This window comes from Mustela putorius, unplaced genomic scaffold, assembly GCF_011764305.1.
Source record: "Mustela putorius furo isolate JIRA1106 unplaced genomic scaffold, ASM1176430v1.1 tig00003859_pilon_pilon_pilon, whole genome shotgun sequence".
Taxonomy (NCBI): Eukaryota; Metazoa; Chordata; class Mammalia; order Carnivora; family Mustelidae; genus Mustela; species Mustela putorius.
Window position 1 is genome coordinate 597,999 of NW_025422011.1, and position 24,464 is coordinate 622,462.

General features: G+C 38.4%; 1 protein-coding gene across 4 annotated transcripts in view; it reads right to left on the bottom strand.

The window, feature by feature from the left end:
• CUNH11orf49 (chromosome unknown C11orf49 homolog) overlaps window positions 1–24,464 on the bottom strand; it is a 189,536-nt gene that overhangs the window by 126,520 nt on the left and 38,552 nt on the right. For 2 of the 4 annotated variants that reach the window (XM_013061718.2, XM_013061717.2), the window contains exon 2: window positions 15,774–15,876. The exons of 1 other annotated variant lie outside the window; for it this stretch is intronic. In XM_013061718.2, the coding sequence (XP_012917172.1) occupies window positions 15,774–15,876 (103 nt within the window). Of the gene's footprint in view, window positions 1–15,773; window positions 15,877–20,261; window positions 20,393–24,464 lie in introns of all 4 variants that reach the window. One more of the 4 variants, XM_004763115.3, reaches the window with a different exon arrangement.

Here is a 24,464-nt window from a genome sequence, read left to right on the forward strand (position 1 = left end):
TTATAAATAGTAAATATTGATATAACCAAATAGAATATTGATATAGCCAAAATCTTTATATATAATATTAAGATTGTATATATATAATTATATTACATATATATAATTAAGATTATATATATGTATATATATTTATCATGAGGTTGGAGAGTAAATAGAATTACATATGCATGATAATTGTGTTAAAGAGAAATAGATTCACACTTCACACAATGGGAAGTCAAGAGATAATGCCTGATTTTGAAAAAAAAATGAAGTAGCAATGTAAGTAATTTAGAGATACAGAAATAAATGTCAAACAAGTTACTCAAAGAAGTTGAAAGTGGTTACCTCTAAGGAATGGGAAACTAAATTAGGAGTTGGGGTAATGCCTTTTTCTTTCTTTCTTTTTTTTTTTTAACAATACTTACAGAACTATTTTATTCTTTACACTGTATGCACATATAACCTTAATTTAAATAAATAAATAAATTATATAAAGACTATCCAGCTTAGAGGGCCATCTGTTCTGTGACACTCTTCCTCATCCCTCAAGCTTAATTAAGATATTCTTCCTCCCGACATTCTTAACACCTTGAGCCTCTAGTTAGCTCGTATCACAAGTTGTTTAATTATTGACTTACTTGACTGTGAGTACACTCAAGGTAGAGACCATGCTTTCTTAATCACTGTTTCCCCAGCAGCTGTCATAAACCCTGGCATAGATGGCTATGTAAGAAATATTTCCTTAATTAAATAATCTTAGTCAATGGCACCAATACCATACCAGGTGTATAGAGTAGAAAACTTCCGTGACCAAACCCTCCTTGTAACCCCTCACTTACATATCGCCCTGAGCTCTATTACCTCACTGCTACAGACTGAATGGTTGTGTCTCTTTCAAGTCCCATACTGAAACCTAATCCTCAATGGGATGGTATTTGGGGTGGGGCCTCTGGGAGGTAATTAAGTCATAAGATTGGAGCCCTCATGAATGAGATTCTTGCCATTATGAAAGAGGCCCAGGAGGGGCGCCTGGGTGGCTCAGTGGGTTAAGCCGCTGCCTTCGGCTCAGGTCATGATCTCAGAGTCCTGGGATCGAGTCCCGCATCGGGCTCTCTGCTGAGCAGAGAGCCTGCTTCCCTCTCTCTCTCTCTGCCTGCCTCTCTATCTACTTGTGATTTCTCTCTGTCAAATAAATAAATAAAACCTTTAAAAAAAAAAAAAAAAAGAAAGAGGCCCAGGAAAGGTCTCTTGACCCTTCGGCTGTGTGAGTATACAAAGAAAGGAAGGCCATCTATGAACCAGAAAGTGGGCTCTTCACAGACAAGGAGTCTGCCAAAGCCTTGATCTTGGACTTCCAGCCTCCAGAACTGTGAGAAATAAATTTCTGTTATTTATAAGTCACTTAGTCCATGACAGTTTGTTACAGGAGGTCGAATGGACTAAAGCATGGACCATAGACCTTTTGTCATTCTCTGAAGACACAAAACCTCTGTGCCCTGGCTCATGCTGTTCCCTTGGCTAAAAATGTCCTACTTGGTCAGTTCCCATTCTATATTATTCATCTAAGGACCACTTGAAATACTATTTCTTTCATGAAGTTTTACTTAAAATTCATAGAGTAAATCCCTCCTTTTGCTTATCCTAAAACATGCTGCCTGAAATTCTACTTGGCATGTATTTAGTAGAATCCTAATAGTTATGCTTATGTCTGATTTTCCCCTTGAGTTCATAAGTTCCTTGAGTTCAACTGGTTTACTCATCTTGCACCCGTCACTAGCATGGTATCCAACATATAGTAGGTCCACACTAAAGAACAACAGTGTTTTTCTGGTATGAAACTGCCATTATTTTTGCCTCCCATGAGAATGATAATGAATTCCTCGAGGATCATATCTGGTACACAGACTGGCACATAGTAGGTACTTAATAAGCAGTTAACAAATTTTAAAAATTAAAAGAAGACCAGGCAATGAGTTTATTTCTTAGTGTTTACAAGGTGCTGTCTTTCATTTTTTTGTCTTTCTTCTTATTTCAACATAAATGAGCCTTCCACAAACTGGCCCTATCTTAATTATACATTTATACATTTATAAATTATACATTTCTTGTTTGTTGCTTTTCAACATGTACTAGTCCTCCACAAGTCAAGTTAGACCCTTTCGTGACCTCTTCCTGTGTATGATATTTTCTACTCATGCTAATATAATTACATTCCTCCAAAACAAAAGTTCCAAAATAACTTCCTCTTACAATAAAGATAGAGTAGGTAATTTAGACTAAACTTTCTGGCTTGAGAAAAAGTAAATGAATTATTAAAAGCATCTGTTTGAAGTATCAGAGAGCCACTGAGGCAAATGAAGAATGACAAGGGCAAGTTTTGAAAGGAGAATAAAACCCAAAGAGGTCAGCCTAGCATTTGGTGCCACTTTTCCCCATAAAAAGGAATTCTAAATGGAAGAGTCCATGGATTGAATTCAAAGGATCCACAAATTTGTACAGGGAAAAAATTTACATCCTTAGCTTTACAAACCATTAACTGGAATTTATCATTTCCTTCAGTTATGAATATAAACATAGTAGAATTAGCAGTACATGTGATTTTTGTTGGTAACAGAAACCTCAGATATTTTCATATAACCCTAAAGTTGTCCCAAATATCTCACAGTATCGTTTGTACTCATCACCATTTCAAAAATAAGGTATTATTACACTCACTAGTCGTTTCAGGGGCTTCTGCCAGTCCTGAAAGAGACAGTTGATAGACTGAACAGGTAATAGTTTTGAATTAATGTTAAGATCCTGAATTTTCAAATGACTCTTGATGCTTGGTGGTCAAAAAACTGGAGTTCAGGACCCACCCAAGCTGGATAAAGGGACTGTGGTGTATCCTTAAGGCTCTGCTTGGCACCCTAAAAGACATACCTAGAAACAGAACAGCCCTCCCTGATACTTACACCTAGCTTCAAATTATTTCAAGCCCTAACTGAATTGAGGTAATCCAGGATTGCTCGTGCTCAGGCCATCTGCCGAAGCAAATGTAAATCCTCTCTGAAGAAAGATAATAGCATTCTAGGCTTTATACTATCTCTATAATTTTTCATATACAATATACAACACTCAGAGCTAAGGAGAAAAAAGCATACTATAATTTACGACAATGGAATAAAGAGCCAAGAGACAGAATAGAAAATAGACAGATACAGACACATACCCATAAGGAATCCAGATTTTGAATTATGGACTTTTAAATAATCTTGTTTTACTATGTTCAAGAAAACGAAGAATAAGAATTAGTAAAGAACCATTAAAAAAAACCCTGAATGGTAATTCTTGAACTAAAAAATGCAATAAATGTGGGACACCTGGTTAGCCAGTCAGTATAACATGTAACTCTTGATCTCAGGGTTGTGAGTTTGAGCCCCACATTGGGTGCAAAGATTACTTTAAAATAAAATCTTTTAATTAAAAAAATACAATATGTGAATGGGATGCCTGGGTGGCGCAGATGGTTAAGTGTCCAATTCTTGGTTTTAGCTTGGGTTGTGATGTCAGCGTCATGAGATCAAGCCCTATGTTAGGTTCCATGCTCATTGTGGAGTCTACTTGAGGCTCTCTCTCTCTCTTTCCCTCTCCTGCTTCTGCTTTCTCTCTCTCTCTCAAATAAATAAGTGAATCCTTAAAAAAAAGTAAAATAATTCGAAAAACTATATATGATTCCAACTATATAAAAGCTATGTATGATTCCAACTATATAACATCTAGAAAAGGCAAAACTATGAAGACAGTAAAAAGGACAGTGGTCGCTAGGAATTGGTTGGGAAGAAGGGATAAACAGGAAGAACACAGATAATTTTTAGAGCAATGAAAATACTCCATATGATAGCACAATGATGGTTATATCATTAGATATCTATCTAAACCCATAGAATATAAAATACCAAGTGAATACTAAGGTAAACTATGAACTTTGGGTGATGATGATATGTCAACGTAGGTTCATCAGTTGTAACCAAATATACCAAATATAGGGAATGCTGGTAATGATAATAAAAATAACTGTTGCTTTGAATTCTGGCAGCATGAGATACATAGGAAATCTCTACCTTCTTCTTAATTTTGCTGTCAACCTAAACCTACTCTTAAAACAAAAGTCTTTAAAAAACAAACCAAAAGGCATATTTAAGCTATATAAAATTTTCATAATAAACTATAGAAGAAAGCAAAGTTAATTAAAATCTTCTTTGCTACTGGAAATAAAAAAGAAAAATAAAGGTACACTATGGGAGGCAAGACTAAGAGAAACATGAGACACACTAGTAAACAAATCTTAAGGTTTTTCAAACTCACTTTCAACATTCATGGTTTCCCTAGCTTGCAACTTCTTTTTTTTTTTCTCCTTTATATTTAAAACAGACAGACTGGGGTGACTGGGTAGCTAAGTTGTTAAATGTCTCCCTTCGGCTCAGGTTATGATCCCAGAGATATGGGATCAAGCCCTGCATTGGGCCCCCTGCTCAGTGGGAAGCCTGTTTCTCTCTCTCCTACTCTCCCTGCTTGTGTTCCCTCTCTTTCTGTCCCTCTCTCTGTAAAATAAATAACATCTTTTAAAAATAAAATAAAATAAAAAATAAAACATTAAAAGTGTCATGGTAAGATATAAAAAAACACAAAAACAAAAATAAGACAATAATTGGAATTAAGAACTCAGTACATGGGTTTAACAGCAAATTACACAAAATGAAAGAGAATTAATGCACTGCAAATAGGTCAGAAAAAATATCTAGAAGAAAGCACATAAGATAAAAATGATAAAGAATGCAGAAAAGTTCATAAGAGAAGATACCATGAAAAAGTCTAAAGTTTGTGTAACTGGAATCCCAGGAGTAAAGACAGTGAAACAGAAGCAAGTCTGAAAAGCTAAAGATTAAGAACTTTCAAAACTGATAAAAGACATCAAGTTACAGGTTCAAGAAGTACCAAGAACATGAAGGGGTTTAAATATAAAGAAAAACAAACCTAGATACATTATAGTAAAACTACCAAAAACCAAAGACCAATGAAAAATATCCAAAAAGTAGCCAGAGACAAGAACAGATTATTCTTCAAAGGTGTAAGAATGACAGATAGCTGACTTCTCAACAGAAACTGTGGAAACCAGAAGAAAATGGAACAGTGTCTTCAAAGCACTAAAAGACAGTAGCTGCCAACCTAGAACTTATACCAGAAAAAATTACCCTTCAAAAATGAAGGTGAAATTCCGATAATGTCTCTAGGTAGATAATAGTTTTCAATTAACTGATTTTCATAATTATACTATGGTTTTAGAAGATGCTAACATTAGTAGAAGTTGGGTGAAAGACAAATGGAGACTATGTGGTTTTGTTGTTCTTGTTCTTGTTCTTGTTTGTTTGTTTTTTTTTTTTTTAAGTAGGCTCCATGCTCAGCATTGTGCTCCAACTCACAACCCTGATACCAAGACGAGAGCTGAGATCAAGAGTGAGACACTTAACTGATTGAGCCACGCAGGCACCCCTATGCTATTTTTACCACCTTTTTTGTAAGTCTAAAATTATTACAAGAGGGGGAAAAAGGTAAAATATTGTTTCAGAATGAAAGCTAATGTCAGAATGGAAATTCCACAAAAGTTGGGATTTCTTGTCTGTTTTGTCATTGCTGTAGACCCCCTAGTGTCTAGAACACTAATTAACACAAAGACATTCAGTAAATATTTTTTCAAATGTACCAACAACAGTCGTAGTAGCTATCACTTATTCAACACTTAGTATATCTCAGGTAGAATATCAAGCACTTTACATTCATTATCCTTCCGACAATCATGGCACATGGAATTTTACATTTTATATGTGAGTCTCCCTATTTTATAGATGAGGCTAAGTAACCTGCTTAAGATCACATATAGTAATTGGCAGCCCTCAAACATAGATTTGACTCCAGAGTCTGTTTCGTTAACCACTGTGCTATAATACTTTTGTGTCACATAAAAAGATTTTTTCTCATTCACTTATTCAAATTCTCTTCATCTTTCCAGATTGTATTAGTCCGTGTTCTCCAGAAAAACAGAAGCAGTAGTATATGCGCACATACAGTTGACCCTTGAACAACAGAGGTATGAACTGCTCAAGTCCACTTATATACAGATTTTTTACAGTACAGTCCTATAAAAGTACGTTCTCTTCCTTATGCTTTTCTTGAAACATTTTCGTTTCTTGGGCTTACTTTACTATCAGAACATAGTAGATATAACATACAAAATACATGTTAATTAATCAACTGTTTATGTTATCAACTAAGCTTCCAGTCAACAGTAGGCTATCAGCCATTAAGTTTTTGGAGGAGTCAAGAGCTATACATAGATTTTCTACTGTGCTGGGGATCAATGTCCCTAACCACTTGTTGTTCAGGGGTAAACTGTATATATAAGAGGAGATTTAGCTTATGTGATTATGGAATTGGCTCATGTGATTATGGAGGCCAAGAAATCCAATGATCTTCCATTTGCAATCTGAAGAACTAGGAGAGTTGGTAGTGCAATTCAGTTCAGGTCTGCAAGCTCAAGACCCAGGTCAGTCAGCGGTGTAAGTCCCAGTCTGAGATCAAAGGCCCAAAACAAATACCCCCCCCCCAAAAAACACCCCAATTCACTCTTCTTCCACCTTTTTGTTTTAGTCAGGTCCTCAAGGAATTGGATAAGACCCACCCAGATTAGTGAGGGTGGATCTTCTTCTTCTCCTCCTCCTTCTTTTTTTTTTTTTTTTTAAAGATTTTATTTATTTATTGGACAGAGAGAGAGAGAGAAAGAAAGAGAGGGAACACAAGAAGAGGGAGTCGAAGAGGGAGAAGCAGGCTTCCCTCTGAGCAGGGAGCCCAATGCAGGGCTCGATCCCAGGACCCTGGGATCATGACTTGAGCCAATGGCAAACGCCCAATGACCGAGCCACTCACATGCCCCAGGATAGATCTTCTTTAAAGTCTACCAATTCAAATGCTAATTTCTTCTGAAAACACCCTCACGGATGTACTCAGAAATAATGTTTTACAAGCCATCTCAGCCTACTCTCATCTGGTCAAGATTACACATAAAACTAACCATCACATAAGTCAAGACACACTCCTCTATGATGCCTTATTTAACTTCTCTAGTACCCATGATTTCTCCTTATTCTCAGATCTCTGAGCACGACTTAATGCCATTATATAAGGTCCTGAATTATTAACAAAAAATTAACAATATTCTGTCTGTTAATCAGTAAACATTATCTCCTCAACCAAATTACATCCCCTCATAGGCAAGTGACCGTATCTTACAGCCGCATTTGAAACTCTGTAAGGATACTTGATATTTTGGTAAAGAGTTAAGAAAAATACGTAGTTGGAAAAACCATGCAAAGAACAATACTTTGGGATGGTTTAGAGAGCAGGCTGTATGGCTTAAGATTCTAAACATCAAATTCTAAACATCTAAACATTGGCTCAGAAAAAAAGCTACCTTATAAAGGTAGGTTTGGGGGCACTTAGGTGGCTTAGTTGTTAAGCATCTGCCTTCGGCTGGGGTCACAGTCCCAGGATCCTGGGATGAAGCCCTGTGCTGGGCTGCCTGCTCAGTGGGAAGCCTTCTTCTCCCTCTCCCACTGACCCTGTTTGTGCTCCCTCTCTCACTGTGTGTCTCTCTGTGTCAAATAAATAAATAAAATCTTAAAAAAAAAAAAAGTAGTTTGTTTTTTTTTAAAGAATTTTACTTATTTATTTATTTGAGAGAAGAGGAGAGAGGGAGAGAGAAAGAGAAAGGAGTGGGGAGAGGGGGAGAGAGAATGAATCCCAAGCAGACACCACACTGACCGTGGAGTCGGATGTGGGGGTTGACCCAAGGACCCTGAGATCACGACCTGAGCCCAAATCAGGAGTCTGAGGCTTAAGTGACTGAGCCACCCAGGCTCCCCAAAATGTGGTTTTTACATCAAATTTTCTATAATACCTCTTTTTCCTTATGTCAGGTTAGTTAAGTGTTCAGGGCATGTTGGACATAGCAGTACCATTCTCTCGGTTAAGCCCCCTTGAGAAGGCATATATATTGCATAGAAGGTGAAGTTTGAGAGTGTGCAGATGAACAGTTACCCCCCCACACACGTAAACTGCAGCTTGTGTGGTGTAAATATACTGTCCCTGCCTGGAACTGCCTGTGGAACATGGTCTCTTCGGGCCCTGTGGTTTCTCAGTACATTCCAACTGCTGGGAGGCTGGAGCTTGGCTCAGCAAAGCGCAGATAAACAGCTTCCTGTAGCAGGCTGCCCGTGTGAGGAGCAATGACCTCAGCAGAGAGCGTCTGCTTTTCATTACCCTGAGCACATCGCTGCACAGCTAGAGCTCAGAGTAGGAACAATACAAGTTGGATAGGTTTGGCTAGCTCAGGTCTCCCATTACACCTTGAATTTTTTCATCTTGGCTGCCAGAGAAAAGAGGGTATAGCCAGGAAGTGAGGAAATGGCTCATGGGTGAGAAAGGAAAGACAAAAACATTTTCTGAGGCTGTTCTCTGAACGAACAAGATGGTGAGTCGAGTGGCTAACGCTAAGTCACTGACAGTCTGGCAGGAAGTCCCCCGATGTCTTTCATCTCCAAAAAGGTACATAAACTGCAGGGTAAGCAAAAAGTGTTACAGACAACAAGAGAGACTGAAAGGTCCTCGAACTCTTCAACTCTAATACCATTTAAAGAGAAAGAAGAGCAAAACCATCCCTTTCCGGGAGATCCACAAAGTAGGAGAGAAGCGAAAAACCCACACACCAGGAGCTAACAGGGAATGAGAATGAATTCCACAAAGCCAGCCATTTTACTCATGTCATTTTACCTCATCTGCCCAACAACACCTGTGAGATAGGTATTAGCATCCCTAGCAATGATCTTGACCTGGAAAATATAACACAAGGACATTAACAAAGACATTTTTTGTTGATGTTATTTAATGACAAAGGGATGAACTCAAGGCTGCTTCTACGGCCACCCCAGAAACAGCACTGCTGACTGTTGCAGCTCCAGAACTCAGCAACCCTGGGCCAACGTGTCCTAAAATAAATTTACATGCTCATGACATTTTCTAGTAAGATAGTTTCCACTGTGCTGGACAGAATTGCATCTGATAGTTGAAGAAAGGAATCACAGTTATGGCCTCAGACAGGAAATTGGTTGGACATGACCCCTCTTGAGGGATCCTGAGAAACAATTTGTTTTGTGGGGAAGTCATTGACTGGAAAGATGCACCTGCCATGGGGCTGGAAGCTAAGAGACGACAAACATCTTAGCAAATCATAATAACAGAGAGAAGCTTCATTTGACTTTCATTTCACTTTTCTCAGGGAAGAAGAATCTTTGTGTGGCTGCCAAAACCCTAACTGTCCCTCCTCCTTCCCCTCTCTCCCTTCCACCCCCATCCCAGTTCATTAAAGACCTTCTGGTTAAAGGTGCCAGAATGTGTCATTCTTTCCTGCTCTTGTGCCAGGCCTGTGCTGCCAGCACAGATCTTCTAGAGTACTGAGCAAATTATCGAAGAAATTAGACACTGATGAATTTATACTGTTCTGTTGTTGATGAAACGAAGTTTCTTAACTTCTGATGAGCTATTTCATATTACTAATAGCACTACTGATCGGTTAATTCGGATTTGTGTGCGTCTACCTGATTGCGGGAGGGGTACTCAGAGAATTACCAGAGCAGGAGAATGAGAAGAAATATTAGTGCTTGGATGGGACCAAATAAAGATTCTTTATATTATTTATCAGTTAAAATAAATTAAGTAATATCTTTAAGGGGAAATATTTTCGTGTAGAAAATTATACCTAAATTTTTTACTAGCTAGCTATAAAAGCTGCTCCCAGGAAAAAGGAAATAGTATCACTGGCTCTTGAGAATGCTTCCGCCACGGATGGAGTTCCTTCATTTCCTCTTATCCAATGGTTTCACAACAGCTAAGTTTCTCTTAACGGGTAGAAGGGGGGTGGGGCGGGGGGAGTGAGGACTCTCCTGACAGGGAGAATCTGGGCCCAATTATTATTTCCACAACCTTTGACTCCGACTTCTAAATGAGTCAGGAGACCAGTGGGCTGTGAAATGGCTTCCTCAGTTACCAGGTCAAGTGCTGCTGGATGGTTTCCTGTAATCAAAACAGGAAGGGACTGAAGAAGAGAGATGAATTCTGAGCAAGGAAGCAGCCTCTTCTATCCTTGATGAAACTGGATTTTTAAGTTTCAACATAGATTGTGGTGACTCTCAACTCACCACTATGTCTCCCTGTAGTGCTTTTGCTTTGGATACCCCTAGTGACATAGAAAAGGACCAGAATCCTCTACAGATTTTTACAGATGACAGTAAAGTGCTGGGCCAATAACAGTAAGGACAGGATTGCTCTAGCTGAAGGCAAAATCTATTCCTGGCAATTATCTGAGTCTGTGAGAATCCAGATGCTGACATGAGAAATGGGTAATTTTCTGTTACAATGTGTCAACTCCAGCTAAGAACTGAACTATGGAAAAAAGATGGGGGGCGGGGCAGGGAGAAGCATTACCCTTTTGAAGAAGTCTATAATAGGATTAGTCACCATTACTTCACCAGAGCACATTTTGGCTCAATTTAACAACAATAAGTAGGGAAAACACGGAGCAGAAATGGCCCAGAGAAGTCTCAAGTCCATCCATCATTTGAAGCTGTGAGCCTGGAAATCAGTGAAGTCCTGGTTTGTTCTGATGTGTTTCTTGTTGCTCCAAAACTGCTCCTCTGTTGCCATGGGCACGAGAAGGACCCAAAACAACATTACTTAAATGCTGGATGATAGATAATCCTAAAAAAATCTGCCCACTTTAGAACTGAAAGTTTACACCCTGAATGTTCTAGATTACTCAGGAGAGAAGTGGGTCATCTTTCATAGGGCTTAGAGCACCTGTTTAAAAAAAGAAGAAATAATACATATTTTATAATGATGTTTTGTTTTCTTTCAAGTTACATTTTAAGTGATTTAGGAATATGCACCATGGGAACTTCCTTTTCATCTCCAGCAATGAATTAATGAAGGTCATGTTTTATGGATGTATTCTAAGCAAAACAATAAGAAAAAAAAGGGATTTGATGCTGGTATCTTTTACTACAAGAGTATATTAAAAAAGGCATGCAAATTCCCAATCGAATTCTGATGATTAATATATATCAAGATATAATAATTAATGTTCTTTTTCTGAAAACTAAGATTTCAATCTTCATATTTATATTATACATAACACAAGTAATTTTAGGTTTAATTATTTTATTACTTTCACTTATTATATATGAGCAATGCATAGGGAAACCAGTTACTTGGTTTCCCTATTGGTGGCTTTCCCTGATCTATTAAGGTTATTAAGGTTATCCCATTCTGGGTAGCAGCAAATAAAATTAATCTTACTATCTTTTTTGGACACAGAAAGCTTAGGTAACAAAGGTGGACAAAAAGGTGAGTCACCTGAACTTATAACTTATCGGCTCTTTGATGGGATGAGTCAATTGTCCCATGGGATAAGCCCTCAAATGCCATCTCCAAGAGGCCTTCGTGACTATCCTGTATATCATGTTACCCTAGTTATTTCCTTGTTATTTATCTTGTTATGGTCATCAGCTGTGTAACCTTGGTAGTATTACTTTTGTGGGCCTGAATTTCCTAATGCATAAAATGAAGAGAATATATAAAACCCCACCTCATGGTATTGTGAGATTTAAACATTTTTATTTATTTACTTAATTTGTCTTTTTTAGAGAGAAAGAGAAAAAGAAAGAACATGTACACATAAGCGGGGTGGTGGCAGAGGGAGAGAAAGAATCGCAAGAAGGCTCCATGTCCAGTGCAGAGCTCGACATGGGACTTGATCTCACAACCCTGAGATCAGGACCTGAGCCGAAATCAAGAGTCAGATACTTAACCGCCACCCATTTGCCCCAGTATTATGAGAATTAAATGAGAGAATGTATGTTATATGCTTAGAACAGTGCTTAGCACACAGCAAGTATTTATTAACTATTAGCTATTGTCTTCATCATCAGTGTACTTGTTTATTGACTATCTCCCTCACTAAACCCTTACATCCATGAGAATAATTACTTTGTCTTGTTAACTACTCTTTCTCCACTACCTATTACACATAGGCACATACATAGTAAGTGCTCAAAAATAATTGCTGAATGAATTCATGAGTGAATGCTGTCTTATATTCTCACATATCCTTAAAATAAACCTCTATTGGGGCACCTGGGTGGCTCAGATGGTTGGCCATCTGCCTTCGGCTCAGGTCATGATCTCCAGATCCTGGAATCAAGCCCTGTATCGGGCTCCTAGCTCAGCAGGGAGTCTGCTTCTCCTCTCCCTCTGCCCCTCCTCCTGCTCAAGCTCTTTCCCTGTATCTCTCTGTATCAAGTGAATAAATAAAATCTTTAAAAAAATAGAAAATAAAATAAAATAAAATAAACCTCTACCAATGAAGATATCTGTGTACTTGCAACCAAAACAGACATCACGTAAGTATCCCCAAGAAGCTAAAACCATCATTGAAAAAAAAAACAAAAACAAGACACTTGATCATAAGAAAGAGCCCTCCTGGGCCCACCAGCCAAGACCACAGAGTATCATTCATTTCTATATTAGTATGTGGAGGTCAAGCTCCCTGATGCCACAGTGTTGTAACTATCAATTTAGCCTGTGAAGAATGGTTCCCAATCCTGATAGGAATTCTCAGATTTCAGCCTGTTTCTCTCTCATCATTATTTTCCAATGTCTTAAAAAAACCACATTTCTCATTTTATCTTTACCACAAGAACCTGGTCACACTCTGCTGTGGTTTCTAAGCTATAGCTACTCTAGCCTCATTTTCTTAGATGTACTTCTTCAGAGGTCCTGACCCCATTCTGACACTTGATCTATTCTTAGAGTGGCACCTCTAAATATTAATTCCTTTTACCTTCCTCCAGTTGAAAGACAACATTCAGAGGTAGAGTTTGCATACAACATAAAAGAAAATCCTCTGGGATTTGGTATCCTTCTTTCAAGAGTGTCCAGCAGAACATGATCTAAAGAGCTCACAGTCTTGCAGACATACACACACAGTGCAGCTTAGCTACTCATGTTTTACAGCTTACCCAGATTTACTGGAACAATCAAGGATTTGTTGGAAAACACCAACAACCATGGAGTGACAGCACAGGTGAGGGGACAAGCAGACCCAGAGAAGAAAATCATCAGGAAAACCTTCCTTCCCAAAGCAAGATTATAGAATGAGGACTTTTTCTTAAAAGGAACTTATAAGGAACTCTTCTTCCTAGGGCAATGTCATTATGCTTCTATGAATTAACACAAAACTGAAGGCTGATAAGGAAGGATTTTCACTAGATAAATAAAATTGATAAAGAAAATCAGGAGCTTCTACCACTCAGGTCTCTACCAAATACCAGTTTTAATTTCATCATATGTCCATTCCATTCAAGTCTTTTTTGCTTGTTTGTTTGTTTTAAGATTTGGAACTTGGATGCTAGTTCATTTCTCAGAATAACTTGCCTTGGGCCAGTAGGGTTTCCGAAAACTGTCAGGTATGTGCCACTCACATACATTATGTAATTTTTAGTTTTCTGAGGACAAGAAACAGCTCACTTGGCAACTAGATTTCTATCAGCACTATGGAAAATCTTAACTTTTCAACAGTGTACTGGTGAATAAAAGCTACAGTTGATAGCATTCAATAGCATTTGAAATTGTCATAAGGTTTACTATTGGCTCTATAGAGTTCAGGATCAGTTATTAGACTAGTTGGGTTCACTTCTAGAGTACTACCTACATGGCATACAGCTGCTTATATGGCAGAACACAGAGCTTAATAAAAAAAAAAAAAAAAAATCAATAGGAGCGCCTGGGTGGCTCAGAAGGTTAAGCCTCTGCCTTCAGCTCAGGTCATAATCTCAGGGTCCTGGGATGGAGCCCCGCATCGGGCTCTCTGTTCAGCAGGGAGCCGCTTCTTCCTCTTTCTGCCTGCCTCTCTGCCTACTTGTGATCTCCGTCAAATAAATAAAATCTTGAAAAAAAAAGAATCAGTAATAATGCGAGAAAAATCAAGAGAAAGTCCTTATTACTAACAAGAACAAGAGCAAATAGTGTGTAGTAGCTTAAAATATAGATACAGCTGTATATTCAACAGTCACCTAACATCTTTTATGTGCTAAACATTGTGCCGGCCACTAGGAACACAAAGATGGAGAGACAATGATGTCTGTCCTCAAGGAACCAGTGTGATAGGAAAGACTTATAAAGGATTTGGAGGGTGGGGGAGGTAGAGTAAAATGAAAAAAACCAGGAAGAAGCATTGCCCCCAGAAGAATCATATTTCACTTGGCAAGGAGCCTCCAGTGTGCTGGTACAGATTAAATGGCCTAGAAACTTGACCCCCAGGCTTGTCAGTTCTTTAAGAGCAAGTGAGGCTATTCATTCTCAGTCTTTATTCCCTGCCCACCTCATTTGCTTCAGCCTACACCATGAGAACACGATTCCTTCCTTGATTCTCCTTTAGAGAACTGGGAAAACGGACAGGTTCTGCTCTTGGAGAGCCTGTTTTTCCCAGGGACTTGAAATTCCAATCCATAAGAAATCTAGACTTTATTTGTATATATGGACATATGCATATACATCGCCATGTATATATTATTGCCATAGCTTGGCAAAAAAGCTAGGGAGAGTCAAGAATCCCCCAACAGCAACCCAAGTTTAGGCCATTAGAACAACTGTCTGATCTTTAAGGAAGCTGTAGAGAGTAGAAAGAAAAAAAATATATTTTCAAGGAGGATAGACTTGGATTCATGATTTGCCTTAGATACAAGCCTGTTAGGATGCTGGATGGCTCAGTTGGTTAAGCTTCTGCCTTCGGGGCTCATTGCTCAGGCAGAAGCCTGTTGCTTCCTCCCAACCTCACTCATGCTCACTGTCTCACTCTCTGTTTCTTTCTCTCAAATAAATAAATAAAACCTTAAAAAAAAAAAAGCCTGTTAAAGGCTATTCTTTCTTAGAATGTTCCCAATAAACCATAAAAATATGGAAGGAGAATCCAAATGATAACACAAATATGTGACAGCATTTGGGAAATAAAAATAACATTGCGTATTTCTCTAACACACCCTTTCATGAAGACCAAGGAGTTCAAAACAGATTCTCTTTCAGCCTAAGAACAGTTCTGTGACATTAAAAAGTAGTAATCACTTTGATTTTTACACACTCCAAGCATGCTTTACAAAGAAGCACAATATGAAAGTTATTCTGCCCCTATGAATACTCTAAAATTATTAGCTGATTGACACAGCGTCCTGTAGATGTAGAAAGAAAACTGCAGAAGCAAATCATCCTAAGCACTTCCATGAGAAAAACCAGCTATGAAAAACACAGACTAAGGGAACCCTGATGAAAGGCAATCACAGTAAGCATTCTGAATAATGGAGAAAGTTAAAAATTATAGGAGGGACCTAAAGAAACAGAGCTAACAGATCAGACAATTAGTTCTTGAGCTACTATCATCATAACCACTCAGGAAACTTATCACTGGACAAAACTAACTGCACCAAAGGTATGTTCCAAAACATATTTGGGCAGCCCTCACCAACCTACCAAAACAAATCATTCACTGCCACTCCATCAGCAGCTATAATCTGCTCTATTCTTCATGCACCTTGCCTGCTTCCTAGTGCCTCTTCTGGGCTCACCCGACTGGCAAAACAGGTACTTACTATTCAGTGAAGAACCTGGCAACGCCGTACTGGCTAATATCTTCCTTATTCTCTAACAGCTGGCACACTGCATCCTCCATATATGTGAGGACATGTCGCTGGGCTAAAAAAAAAAAAAAAAAAAAAAAATCAAGACAGAAAGAGAAAGTGAGAGACAAAGAAAGTAAGTCTTCCCAGTCCCAGTAGTAAGCCATGAAAGTCAATCAAGATGTTGGTTCTGCCCTAAGGAGTGGACTGGAATAGGCAAAGCAAACTTGCTGGTCCCAACTGAGCTCTGGTCTCAAAGGGTAGAATGGGAGACAATGTAGAACATGACCCATTGCCATCGGATTGGCTATTATTATTAATATTAACTCTTCACTCCTCATTTCAGTGGAGGGTGATGTTAATGAGGGTGAGGAGTTTAGCACCATTTAGCTACACCTGGGAATTCTTTTCTTTCTACCTCCTTCCACCCTCTTCCACTTCTGCATGTCTCAGGAGCTTAACGCAGGAGTAGTGATGCCATGCCTGAAGTATGGATGATCTGCTGGCCAAGAAGACGCAATTCCTTAACAACAACCAAAAAAGTCATGGAAAAGTTTAAGGAAATTTAATGAAAATGTCAGTAATGATGCTATAAGTTATTAGCCTTAGGACTGTGAAATCTGTATGGCTCAATTTACCAGAAATCACATTTTCTGCATTTGTTGTAATGGGAAAATGTGTGAATTAATCATGGGCTTGTAATATAGGATGTATTAGAATTAGAAAGACCTTGGTTTGAATCATGGCTCTGTCTTTGGTAGCTTTATCTTAGATAGTTATTTAATCTACACCTGTTTTCTGCTTTATCAGGTGTGGAAACATAATTTAGCTCTTTCTCAAAATATGGTTAATCAACTTCTTGATCTGAATCACCCAAGATACCTTATTAAAATACAGATTTGTAATCTGACACCATCCCAGACTCAGTGACCTTAAATTTCTACCTGGAGTCCAATAATTCTAAAACAAACAAACAAACAAACAAAAAGTTGTTTGGTTTTTTTTTTAAAGATTTTATTTATTTGACAGACAGAGATCACAAGTAGGCAGAGAGGTAGGCAGAGAAAGAGAGAAGTTTGGGAAGCAGGCTCCCTGCTGAGCAGAAAGCTGGATGTGGGACTTGATCCTAGGACCCTGAGATCATGACCTGAGCTGAAGGCAGAGGCTTACCCCACTGAGCCACCCAGGTGCCCCAAAATTAGTTGTTGTTGTTTTTTAGAAACTTTTAAATATAACATTGTATGCCATGTTTCAAATGTACAACACAGTGCTTTGACAATTCTACATATTACTCAACGTTCAGCACACTAAGTGTAGTCACCATTTGTCACCATACAATGTTATTGCAATATTATTGACTATATTTCCCATGCTGTACTTTTCATGGAGCCCAGTAATTTTTAACAAGTACCATTCATGCTTCTTATGTACCTGGAAGTTTAAGAATCACTGATTTAGGGACGCCTGGGTGGCTCAGTTGGTTAAGCAGCTGCCTTCGGCTCAGGTCATGATCCCAGCGTCCTGGGATCGAGTCCCACATCGGGCTCCTTGCTCAGCAGGGAGCCTGCTTCTCCCTCTGCCTCTGCCTGCCATTCTGTCTGCCTGTGCTCGCTCCCTCTCTCTCTCTGATAAATAAATAAAATCTTTAAAAAAAAAAAAAAGAATCACTGATTTAGACCTTGAGCTTTGGAGTTCAGAGACAACCATAGTTATACTGTCAGCCCTACCAATTCCTAGCTGTGTGACTTTGAACAAATGACTCTCCATGTCTATTTCCTCACTGTGAAATGTGGATAATAATACTATTACTATTCGGGGCACCTGGGTGGCTCAGTGGGTTAAAGCCTCTGCCTTCAGCTTAGGTCATGATCCCAGGATCCTGGGATCGAGCCCCACATCGGGCTCTCTGCTCAGCAGGGAGCCTCCTTTCCTTCCTCTCTCTCTGCCAGCCTCTCTGCCTACTTGTGATCTCTGTTTGTCAAATAAATAAATAAAAATCTTTTAAAAAATAATACTATTACTATTTATAATAACAATATTAGTAGTTCCTACATCATAGGGTTATGCGAGTTGAATAAGATAATCCATGTAAAATACTATAGTCCCTTGTAAAAGTCTATCTCAAAGGTGTATTGGGGGTTTAGTTCAGTAAACGACATAGGCTAGCACTTCCATTACAACATGTGCTCAACAAATGTTGTTCCTTTCTCTGAATTTTGTCTTGAGGAACAACAATGATAACTTGGCACACTTCACATTTCCAATTCAGTATTTCCATTTTCCATCCAAAAATTTAAAAACAAACAAAACAAACAAACAAAGAAAACCTTTCTTCTGGAGCAGCAAGAACCAAAAAACCCTCATAAGTAATGAACATCTTGTCAAAAAGCAATTCCACAAAGTTGTTACCAAGATGGACTCTGGCTCTTTCATAGTTTCATCCCTCAGGAAAATATGGGGGAATTACCTAAAATTTATTAAAAAAACAGGTACTACAAGGGGCACCCAGTTGGCTCAGTCGGTTAAGCGTCCAACACTTGATTTTGACTCAGGTCATGATCTTAGGGTTGTGAGATCAAGCCCTTGTGTTGGGCTCTGCACTGAGCATGGAGCCTGCTTGGGATTCTCTCTCCCTCTCCCTCTGCCCCTCCACCACCCCTAAAAAAAATAGGTACTTCAGAAAACCATTCCTGAAGTCCTGGTAGTCTAGTGAAACTTAAAAAGCAAGTAAGTTTATCTAAACGAACTGTACTCAGGAGAGTCTTCATTTGACAATGGTGACATAAGGTTTCACCACGTTTGCATGGGCCTAAAGTACAGATGAATGACAGGTTTACATTCTGTGATTTATTCTGATTTATTCCAATACAAGTGCTTCCCAAAGCTAACAAGTATCAATACACTGCAAACGTTCTCTAGCCCCCCACCCCCCCAAAAGAGGTGAAAATAAAATCAATGCTTCAGAAACAGGTTATCCAACTGGAAAACTCTCTCCAAGAAATGGCCAAAACTGAGAGTGAAGAGATAACACATGCCAATTTCTGGCATTCATTGTTTAATACTTTAATATATACTAAATTGTAAGAAAATGGTCAAAGTTACATTAAAATCACCTCTGTATTCTCCTTTCCACCCACTTATCCTGGTCTTTTAAAAGATTCATTCGGGGCACCTGGGTGGCTCAGTGGGTTAAGTGTTAGCCTTTTGCTCAGGTCATGATCCTGGGGTCCTGGAATAAAGCCTTGTATTGGACTCCCTGCTCAGCAGAAAGTCTACTTCTCCCTCTCCCTATACTCCCTAATCCCACTCGTGAGCTCTCGCTCTCTCTCAAATAAATAAAAATCTTAAAAAAAAAAAGGTTTCCTTCCTTGCACTAGATGGACTTTCTTTGACTTAGATCTAACTAAAGCTAATACAGGATTAGAGTGTTTTGGATTTTGTTTTTGATTTGATGGTAGAAATGAAAAGAGCCCTATTTAGTTGCAAATCCTGTTGCTTCTCCTCCCTGACTTCAGGGACTAAATGTCAGTGTGAAGGCCCTTTAAGGGAGAAATATTTTCAGAGCAATTAGAATCAAAGTACTTTTGTCCTCCTGGGGGTGGGAAAGAGGAGAAATTTTCTGGAAAACGACTTTGCACTAAAAAAAAAAAGGTCAGGGCATGGGGAAAGAAGGGAAGGAAGGAAGAAAGAAAAAGGACTATGTCGTTTAACATTCATCTACCGATCTGATGTTTATGGAATTTAATAATATTACACATAATAATGATAATGATAATGATACCGACTTGGAGCACCTGTGCAACTTAGTGAACAGGATGCAAGATATCGTGCTCATTGTCTTAACATGAATCATAGTATTTAGTCTTTGCCACAATCCTATGATACATATGTATTTTGCATACCTCCATTTTACAAATGGGAGAAAGAGATTTATAGAAGTAGCCTGCTCAAGATCACACAGCCAAGCTAGTGAGAAAAGCCAAGACTCAAACCAAGAACCCATGCTCCAAAAACTATAGCATATTGCCTCATCATTAACACTTCGTGTAATCAGTTTTCCAGTAAATATGATCTTTATTTCACATAAAGCACAGGGCAGAAGCATATGTTGATAGTAAAATCATCTGAGAAATATGGTCCATTTGTGTCTGTGTGAATGTGTGTGTGTGTGCACGCACGCGTGCAGGCCTGTCTTGTCTCTGTCTGCATAGGTGTGCATGCCAATCAGCATTTTGTGTGAAGTTAGAATTTGTCATTTAATTTCAAAGTTTCTTATAAAGAAGCACTCCACCATGAAGTAGTCACCCCCCCATTCCTTGTTCACAATGTGGAAACAGAAAGCCCTCGTGCCCTTTTTATTTGTGGGTGAAAGGAAGCCGCTAAGAAGAGCCAGAAAAAGCAGGGAAAATTTCTCCCTGCAGAGAATTTCCCACAAGCCAAGTGCGAGGAGCTCTGTCTCACCGATACTCTCTGGTGCTTTCCTTCACCTGCAGCTCTTATCAGTCCAATGTTCCCTCTGTGGGCACCACCCAACCCTGGAAAATCCTTGCAGTTTATCAAACTTCAATGAGACAGAAGTTCAAAGCTCTTGCCTGGCAATAAAACACGGAGAGTGTCGTTTTATATTATTTTTTAAATGCAAAGGAATAGGCTTTAATTTATGTGAATGATTAAAGAATAAAAACAGCACACCTGCACCCCTGAGGGCAAAGATATCTGGGCACCTTAGTTGCCCTCTTTGGAAAAGAAGAAATGTTTCAGATTGACTTTTCTTCTACTGCTTTGCCATGATTCCTACAACAAACCCAGGATTAACTTTTCTAACATGTACCAATAAGGCTCTATTGTTCTGAAATCCACATGAAGCCCCAAGGTCCCTGTCTTGCTCAGATAGCATCGCTCTCTGAGATAAGCACTTATAACTTCAACATGCTGCACTGAAAGATTTAAATGAAATATAAGTAACTCTGTATGACTGATCGTTATATGAACCTCTCAAGTAAAGGTCATGTGGATCAGAAACTTCTTGGTTCTGTGTAATGGCCTCCTGCTGATCATTTAATTTCTTTATACCACATTCACTCCTGCTATAAAATGGGTATGATACTAGGAAAGATATGACTAAAAATAAACTATTTCTTTGGAAAATATTTGGTATATACAAAAAGTAACACATTAGTGATTTATTATTACAGCTGCATACTGATTCTACAGTAATGACACAGCAATTTTTTGCAACAGTTAAGAACATGGGCTCTGGGACGCCTGGGTGGCTGAGTCATTAAGCGTCTGCCTTCAGCTCAGGTCATGATCCCAGGGTCCTGGGATCAATCCCCGCATCGGTCTCCCTGCTTGGCAGGAAGTCTGCTTCTCCTTTCTCCCACACCTCCTGCTAGTGTTCCTACTCTCCTTGCTGTCTCTCTCTCTGTCAAATTAATAAATGAAATCTTAAAAACAAAACAAACAAACAAAAATGGAACATGGGCTCCGAAGTCAGGTTGATCTGGACTTGATTTCTAGCTTTGGCGCTAACGGCGTGACTTTAAGGAAGCTACCTAATCTCTCTGCCCTTTTCTATAAAATTGGGGGATAGTACCTACCACCTAAGTTTGTAGTGAGAATTAAAGAAAATAATGTATGTAATAATCTGGCATAGGGCTTGGCACATAGTTAAGTATGCACTAAATATTAGCGATTATTTTTATTGTTGTTATTACTACAGTTGTTACTATGTACCACTCCCAGACATCACAAAACTCAGAAGACAGTAGATTTTCTTTCTTTTTTTTTTTTTTTTTTTAACAAGCTTTAGTTCACTTTATTTTTCTTGTATAAAACTATGTGGTAGCCACAGCTGGAGCCTGGGTCCTCTGCACAGAGACTCTGGTGTGGGTCTTCACAAGATGGTCCGTGAACTTTCAAGGCTAATAATACCACCAAGCAACCAATTTCCTATAGCCCCCCACTCACTTATTTAAAGTTCTGCTCATGCAACCAAGGATGTTTACTAATTATCTTCAGGGATTCCTAGGCTATATAAACTTTAAACATACAGTAATATACCTAAGCATATGCCCATTTTGGTTATAACCTTTAAACTTGTAGGAAGCGTTCACTTATTAACTGCTAATTACTCAGGAGGCTCTAATTTACATGGGGAAAGTCCAGAACTATTTCTTTTTAACTCTCTTCCCAAGCATAAATACCATCAAAGTATTAGCTTGTTTGTTTTGCAATCAAATAAAGGGTCCCATTTGGAAATTATTGCTTAAGGGGCCTAGAATTTCCACCTACATTAATTAGACCACTCATTTTGTTATTTTTATTTAATACAGAGTCCCTATACTAGAATAAACAAGTCTCACCAGAAAAATATTCATATGAATTACTATGTGTGATATTAATAGACACATACAAGAGCATAGCAGTGTAAGCGAAATGCATAGCATATACATATATTCAACTTTAAATCTGGCCTTTTCCTCCCTTGCCAGAGTCTTTCTGAGACACATTTTAGTCTTTGAAGCCTCTTGAAATTCATATGCTGGCTGGCACAAATGTTGAATTAAATTAAGACTGTTCTCTGAGATAAGAAAAGTAACCCTGTTCACCAAACAGCTTGTCATGTAAAAACTGTTTAGAAGCTTCAAGATCATTTATAAGTCACTACCATGAATTGATTTGATTTGATCTTGTGAAGTACAAATAGATAGCTTACTGGTTTAAAAAGTTAATGCATCTCCTCCATCTTTACACATATGTCCTGATCCAGGGATATAGCATGTTCTGGTGAAATACTTTATTACCCACAGAAGACCATCTTTGATCTTAGACCACACTAGACCAATTTCCTCTGACCAAAGGAGATGGGAAATGAGGAAAACCAGCACATGTAATCCTTACACAACTCAATGAGGTAAGTAATAGACTTTCTTGAAGCTCAGAGAGGTTAAGGAACCTGCTAAGATCTTAATAGATGGCTGATCCAGGATTTAAACTTAGATTTTACTCCAAAGCCTATGTCCTTCCACTATAACACACAACCTCTCAAAAACAAAAACAAAAGCAAAACATAATAAGAAAAACCCAAAACCTTATAATGTGTTCCATTTTGTACTGTATTATCTGGAAATTGCTGGCTATCCATGTAAATACTAGAAAAGAAGCTTAAATTGGTAAACCAGATGGTTAAAAGTACTTAAATGATCTTTAAATTATAAAAAAAAGTTTACTTCTAATTACTCATGTAATTATTTTTTTTACACATGTAATTATTTTTAAAGATTCAAACAGTACAGAAAAAGTTAAAAACCAACCCCAGTTCCCATTGGTAACAGTTGTCAGTTTGGAAGGAATACTTTAAAAAATATAGAAATACATAATTTGTGAGCTGTGTTTAGTTTTGTTTTAAAATAAATGACATATACTTTTTTCTGAACCTTGCTTTTTTCGCTCAACCATGCCTGGAAATCTTTTCTAAAATATGAAAACAAATTACCCTTGCAGTATTTCTCAATGGCAAATATTTCTCTCTACTGATAAATATTTAAGCTGTTTCCTTATTTTCATTATAGTAAACCTTGTTGTGTTGAATATTCTTATACGTTTCCTGTGCACACGTAAAAGAGTTTTGCTATGGAATTGGCATGCCACAGAATGCACATTATCTCTGTGGACTTTTTTCCAGTTTTATTAAGAAATAATTGACAGGGCGCCTGGGTGGCTTAGTGGGTTATGCCGCTGCCTTCGGCTCGGGTCATGGTCTCGGGGTCCTGGGATGGAGTCCCGAGTCAGGCTCTCTGCTCAGTGGGGAGCCTGCTTCCCTCTCTCTCTCTCTGCCTGCCTCTCTGTCTACTTGTGAACTCTCTCTGTCAAATAAATAAAATCTTTAAAAAAAAAAAAGAAAGAAAGAAAGAATTGACAAACATCATCATATAAGCTCATGACATATAGCATGATGGTTTGATTTACATATATTGTGAAATGATCGTCATAATCGGTTCTGCTAACATTAACCATACATATAAAGTAAAAAAAAAAAAAAAAAAGGAAGAAGAAAAAACATTTTTCTCCTTATGATGAGAACTCTTAGGATTTACTCTCTTAAGCACTTTCCCATGTACCATACAGCAGTGGTAGCTACAGTCCTTATGCTATAGGTTACCTCCCCAGTACTCATTTATCTTGTAACTGGAAATCCGCACCCTGCCTCCCTACCACCTTCCTCTAATTCCCTCTCCTCCTCTGCCTCTGACAATCATGTGTCTAATCTCTTCTTCACTGAGTTTGGGTTTTTGTTTGTTGTTTGTTTTTAGATTCCATATATAAGTGAAATCATGCAGTATGTGTCTTTCTCTGACTTATTTCACTTAGCATAATGCCTTCAAGAGCCATTCATGTAGGATTTCCTCATTTTTTGTGGCTGGATAATATTCCATTATATATACACACCACAACTTCTTTTTTCTTTTTTTAATTAACATATAATGTATTATTTGCCCTAGGGGTACAGGTCTGTGAATCGTCAGGCTTACACATTTCACAGCACTCACCATAGCACATACCCTCTCCAAAGTCCATAATCCAGCCACACTATCCCTACCCCCCCCACCCCCCAGCAACCCTCAGTTTGTTTCATGGGATTGAGAGTCTTTTATGGCTTGT